This window comes from Colobus angolensis, unplaced genomic scaffold, assembly GCF_000951035.1.
Source record: "Colobus angolensis palliatus isolate OR3802 unplaced genomic scaffold, Cang.pa_1.0 Scaffold519, whole genome shotgun sequence".
Classification (NCBI taxonomy): domain Eukaryota; kingdom Metazoa; phylum Chordata; class Mammalia; order Primates; family Cercopithecidae; genus Colobus; species Colobus angolensis.
In genome coordinates this window covers 561904-568514 of record NW_012118699.1, presented here as the reverse complement: position 1 = coordinate 568514, position 6611 = coordinate 561904, and the positions used below count along the sequence as shown (strand labels likewise).

At 42.1% G+C, this 6611-nt stretch overlaps 1 gene segment (V, D, J or C); it reads right to left on the bottom strand.

The window, feature by feature from the left end:
- Positions 1–1571: 1571 nt before the first annotated feature.
- LOC105525117 lies at positions 1572–3154 on the bottom strand. The segment is given in 3 exon segments: positions 1572–1707; positions 2653–2965; positions 3052–3154. Coding segments are annotated over 3 exon segments (495 nt in total).
- Positions 3155–6611: the final 3457 nt, after the last annotated feature.

Genomic DNA, 6611 nt, shown 5'->3' with positions numbered 1-6611 from the left:
CATTGCACATGTTAGGGAAAGCTCCGATATAAAGAGAGTGGACGCTGTCACTTATGTAGCAGTATGGATTAAACTGCAGAAGATCATCATACTATGAGGTCTCCATACCCTTTTACACAGCAGAGTAGATTTCCCTTGCTTTCAGCTGCCTGCTTTCTTACATTAAATATTACTGCATGTACTTTTACTTTACATTGTTTTCTATTCTAAGCTATTGCCTGCTTAGTTAATTAAAGTCAGCACCAGTAAATTGTAATACTAACAGTCAATTACCTGTAAAACTAACATCAAATGGGCGTGGTGAATAAGCCAAGTAGAGATACCAGAAATCAAAACTCATAAAGACACACCTTGTGTGAGTTTAGAGTTATCAGTGAGCACAGAAAATGTGAGGAGCTTGTGTTCACTTGTCCATGAAGAAAGTCAATTATATTTGACATCCAGAAGGCTGGTCACTCCTGTAAGAGAAATATATAGAGTGATCCACGTAACTCAGAAATTAGAAAGTGACAGAGTCACAAACTTGCAAAACCAGCAGACATTCAGTGTATTCACTATTCGGCTCTACTTCTTCAGGAAAATAGATGTCCCGTGGAGAACAGGACAAGTAGTTTTAAACTGATTCTCCTGGGAAGTTGCTAATGAAATCACTCAGGGGATGCTCTGACACAGAACTGTGAGGAGGACGTGGACCCCTGGTGGTCGCTGTCAGCAACAGGGGCTGCTCACCCCTGGTGGGTGCCTTTGTTACTGTTTTGTCCACAAGAGATTTTAAGCTGTGACGTGCTGTGTGCAGGTGAGTTTTTAAAACAACAGGACCACACTTATCAAGCACATTCCAGTGACGAGAACTGTTTACACAGAGAGCCAGGGATGAGCTGGGAAGAGGAAGCGGCTGGGGAAGATCATCCATAGAAGGACACACCCAGCCTGCTTGAACTCCCTGTGGAAGGAGGGTTTCAATGTTTGCCCTCAGCTAATCAGTGGTATTTCAAGACCTTCATAAGCTTCCAGAAAAACAGTTTTCATGAACGAATGCCCATACGTTACTCAGAGTTGTATTTTTTCATTTTTATTCTTCCCCTCTAGGCAGCACCGCAGCAGGGTGTTCTCAGAATTCTCCCTGATCCTTCGTGAGTTCCTGGTGCAGTTCCTGGAGGAAAAGCCTGCATGGGGGAAGGAGCCCTCCTCATGTGCAGCCCTGAGGCTGTCCCGTCACCTCACCTGCCACCGCTCTTCAGTCACTTGGTAATCATTTGTGAGCTAATCTTCCTGAAACGTGTGGTTTTGGGCAGTATATTCACCAGGTAATAAACTCCTTAAGCTCTGTTTATTTCGGCAGGGTCCTATCGATTTCTGGAGCACAGGGTTGTTCTGAGTGTGTGGCAGTGGATAATTAGTGAGAGGAGGTTTGCGTGCATCTTGTCATCTCCCAAAGTGCACCCTCCATGGGGTTGACACCCACAGGCAAGCAAATGGACTTGCTCCGCTGGAGGATGACACACATTTTCATAACCTGTGACCTCAGAGGTGCTCGTTCCCCGCAAGACCAATCGTGATCATGCCTCTGGCTAATGTGCATTCATCAAGGGCGAGCAGTGCCCACCTCTGTGAGGGCTCCCTTCAGGTGCCCACCCACTTTGTAAATGGAAGCTTTTGCTCCTGCCTGTGTCCCATGCATGTGTTTGCATTCGCTGCACAGATCGTCTTATTCAGACCCACCACCCAGGAGCCTACAGTGTACCTAATCCAACTCTATGCCATTATACATGGAGTCTCTCATTGCCAGGGTCTCCAATTCTCATGAAAGGATGTTCATTATGCGATTCAGCAGAACTTCCTGGACTTTTACAGACATGAACCTGCCTCTAACAGCTTAAAAATCTTACTGTCTTGGAAGGAACTCTGTAAACTGGAAGTAAGATAAGTGCTAAATTAATACATGTTTTATGGTTTTTTGAAGAAAGGGTTCAAATAGTAAGAACTTCACCCACTTTCCCTCTGACTAATATCTCTAAAAAGCCACTGGAAATACCTGTGGTGCTCCAAGATAATTTAGGCTTGATACATTAGGGGATCACCAAAAACAAAAGAACCAACTGTCCTTGTAGATTCATCCATTGCAACTGATTTGTGCCTGTGGTCCTGGATGGTCATGGCAGAGGAGGCTGTGCCTGTGTGGGGCAGGGATTGATGGGAAATCTCACACCTTCTGTGCAATTTCTTTGTAATCCTAAAACTGCTCTAAAAATAATTTTATATAAATTTATAAAGAGTGGCAGAAACATTTGAAAGAAATTTGCCAGTTTTTAATAATCATACTTACTCTTACTACTTGATCAAATAACCTTGCACTAAACCATGTATTCATCTGATTGGAAAACTTGTTCACAGTGGCACCTTCACGGAATGTTTGTATCAACTTTATTGAGTGTGGATTTCCCACTCTGTGAATCTGGCTTCTATGATGACTCTTGAATGGAATGTATCTCTTACAATTAGAGTCTTACTTGTTTCTGTTGTTCTTTTTTCTTAAATATGTAACCCATATTCAAAACAGCCTTAAAACTAGTGATCCCTGTCATCTCCTCAGTCCAGCACAGCTGCCTTCTCCCTCAGGGTTTCTGACACTCTCAGGATGTGAGTTTTCACACTGTGTATCTTGCACAATAATACACGGCCGTATCCTCAGATGTCAGGCTGCTCAGCTCCATGTAGGCTGTGCTCGTGGACGTGTCCCTGGTCATGGTGACTCTGCCCTGGAACTTCTGTGCGTAGCCTGTACTACCACTGCTAGGGTTAATCCATCCCATCCACTCAAGCCCTTGTCCAGGGGCCTGTCTCACCCAGGGTATATAGTAGCTGGTAAAGGTGTAACCGGAAGCCTTGCAGGAGACCTTCACTGAGGCCCCAGGCTTCTTCACCTCAGCCCCGGACTGCACCAGCTGGACCTGAGACTGGACACCTATGGAGAGGACACAGGAGTGAGTAAAATCCCCTTTGACTGAACCAGGATTCCTTCCTCAGTGTTAAGGCTAGGAAGCCCCTTACCTGTAGCTGCTGCTACAAGGAAGAGGATCCTCCAGGTCCAGTCCATGGTGAGGAGCTGCGGTTCCAGGGTTTTCTCCAGAGGAGGGATGTGGTTGTTGAGTGATGCTCTGAAGGTACCAATAGATTTATATGTATCTCAGAGGAGCTCAGGTTATTTGCATATTCATGAGGCAGGGTATTTCACAGCTCAAAGCCTGATCTAGGATGAGAAAAATACACAGATGCTACATCAGTCACACAAGAGTGGGATACTGAGGGATCAAGCCCAAATCCTGCTTGAGGAAATGCACCCCCTGCCCCATTTTTAAGCTTTTTGTGGACAGCACTCTTCCTAATGAAGAACAATCCCCCCTCCCAGGATGTGCTCCTCACTGTGAATCCACATTTTATTGGCATAGAGATTACCTCCATTGTTTCTGGGACCATCACTGTCTCTGACATTCAGCAGGCACCTTGACTCCATCCTGGTCCCATTAGGAACAGTCAGAGCTCACTGGTAACTCTGAATAAGTGGCCACTAGTTATCCTACATGAGTGCCCAGCAGGCCCCAGGGAGAGTTCAGAGATCTGCTGGGCACTCCCAAAGACAGTGTCCCCAGTACCTGCCTGAGAGTCCTGAGCTCCCAGACCCTTCAGTGGAAAGACTCTTGGTTGACAGATTTGCCCTGTGATGTGTGATTGGCTCTGAGTTTTCCCTCCCACTGAGAGTAGGAAGCAGGAGTTGAAATGGAAATAGGAATAGGAATTTATTGATAAACTCATAAATCCAAAATAAATACTAAGTAATTTGTGTTTTGAATAAGTTTGGGTTTTAGCTCAAACTCCATTAAATAGAATTACTTGAAGCCTTTACATACTTTTAGTTCATGTCCATAGATGGTCATCATCTTTACCTGTTGATTTCTGATCCACATGGTCTGTGCACCTGCCACACTCTCAAATCCACCACTGCCAAGTCAAGCACACAACGTAGGAAACATTACTTAGCTCTGAAATCTGAATGTCTTCTTCATAGGAACATAGTGTATCCCACAGTTATGTACTCATTAAATTAATAAACCATCTATATCCTTCATATTCTCACTGTTAAGATATTTATTATCATAGAATCTCACTTTTACATAGAGTTCTCTTGACTTTATTGAGTGATATAAATGGTCCTGATGAAATAGGATATTTAAAGGCATATGAGCAACTTGTTGAACACTTATTATAGAATGAGTTTTTGAGTAAACAAGACTTAGGCCTTGAGAGAATATTTCTCATTATTCGTCTCCAACAAATAAGTGAGAACATACCGTGTCTGGTTTTCTGTCCCTAAATTTGTTTGCAAAGAGTAATGACTTCCAGTTTCCTCATGTTCCTACAAAGGACATAATTTCATTCCTTTCTTAGCTGCATAGTTTTCCATGGTTCTATGTACCACGTTTTTCTCTATCTTTTCTGCCACTATGAGCATTTAGGTAATTCCATGTGTTTGCTATTGTGAATAGTGCTGCAGCGAACCTACATGTTTATATTCCTTTAGGTATCTGTCCAGCTGCGGGATTGTTGGGTCAAATGAAACTTCGGCTTTAGGTTATTGGAGGGATCACCACACTGCTTTCCACAACGGTTGAACTAATTTATATTCCCACCAAAGATGTATAAATGATTGCTTTTTCTTGCAACCTTAGCAGCATCTGTTATTACTTTTTTTTAAGATTAGCCATTCTGACTGATGTGAGATGGTACCTCACTGTAGTTTTAATACGTGTTTCTCCAATGATAGTGATATTCAGCATGTTTCCCTACGCTATTTGGCCACATGTATGTCTTTTTGTAAATGTCTTTTCGTGTCCTTTGACCACTTTTTCTTTCTTGTATGTTTGTTTAATTCCATGTATATTATAAATGTTAGACCTTTGTCAGATGTATAGGTGTCAAATACTTTACTTCCCATTCTAGAGGTTGCCTGTTTACTCTGTTGATAGTATATCTTGCTATGCAGAAGTTCTTTAGTTTACTTAGGTCTCATTTGTCAATTTTTGATTTTGTTAAAATTGCTTCTATTGTTTTCAGAATAAAGTCTTTGCCAGTTCTTATGTACTAAATTGTATTGCCTAGGGTATTATCCAGAGTTTTTATAATCTTAGGTTTTACATTTATATCTTTAATCCACATATTATCATTTTTTAAATTAATGCTGAAAAAGCATTTGATGAAACTCAACATCCTCTCAGAAAAAAAATAAATAAATAAAAATGGGTATAGAAAGAACACATCTCGACATAACAAAAAGTTGTATTCCAGAGACTTTCAGGCAGTATTATATGAATGAGAAATAACTAAAAGTCTTTTCTCTAAGATCCGGAACGTGACAAACTTCCCACTTTAACCAGTGGTAAAGCGTAAATCCTTCTGCAGCCCCCATAGCGGCTCTTACCTGCAAGCGCCACCTACTGGCCTGATGTTCAAACTGCATGACCTAATACAAAGTCGCTACCACCAGAGTACAGCAGTTGAAAATGACATTAGCTTCTCAATACTTCTGTGATTCCAGCTCCGCAAAAGACCACGGGCCTGCTCACATGCTCAGTATGTTACTACTAAAGCTGGAATTTGGAAAAGGCACAACACTAAAACTATTAATAACAAAATAAATCACACTGAGTAGATGCCCCTCACCTGGCCATTTCCATCACGGCTGGTGCTTTTGCTTGCCAGGCTGAGTGGCTCATGTTTGTCCCCCTCTCAGGAGCTCAGCAGAGAACTCAGGTCACTGTGCATTTCATAGACCAGACCATTGCCTGAGGCAACGGAGAGCTTCTCCCTGTGCACAGATATCAAGCATGTACTCATCTGCTTCTGCCACAGTCAGCTCAAACCTGTAAGGCCACCTACTAACGTGAAGGGTAAACTTAACAACCCAATATAAAATCTGCTGAAACAAACGCATCCCAAATGAGAAACAGTTCCTGAGGCCTCCACTATCTAGGACCTGCAGGAGGCAGTGAGCCTGCTCACAGGCCCAGTACATTGTTTTACAACCGTCATTTCAGAAAGCCACTAAATAATGACCATCTATAGACAAGAAACAATTACAGAGTCTTTGCCACTGAGTAAACCAAGAACCAAATAAAAAGACCCACCCTATATGCATGATATTCACATTCTAAAGGGAATGAAATTTTCATTAAAATCAAAATGAATTCAAAAATAGTAACAGATAGTTTAGCTAATGAAAAGCAAACAGATAAGCAATTCTGGAAGTATGAAAAAGCAGAATTACAAGACCCTGGATATCACCTTAGCTCTCCAGCAATAGAATCTAAACAATATGATATATTTGAAATCTCAGATAAATAATTCAAAATATTTTAAAGAAGCTCAATTAAATCCAAAAGAGAGTTGAGAACCAACACAAATAAATTAGAACCACTCAGGCCAGGCATTGTGGCTCATGCCTGTAATCCTAGCACTTTGGGAGGCCGAGGAGGGGGGATCGTGAGGTCAGAAGTTCCAGACCCATCTGGCCGACAAAGTGAAAAGCCATCTCTACTAAAAATACAAACCACTGG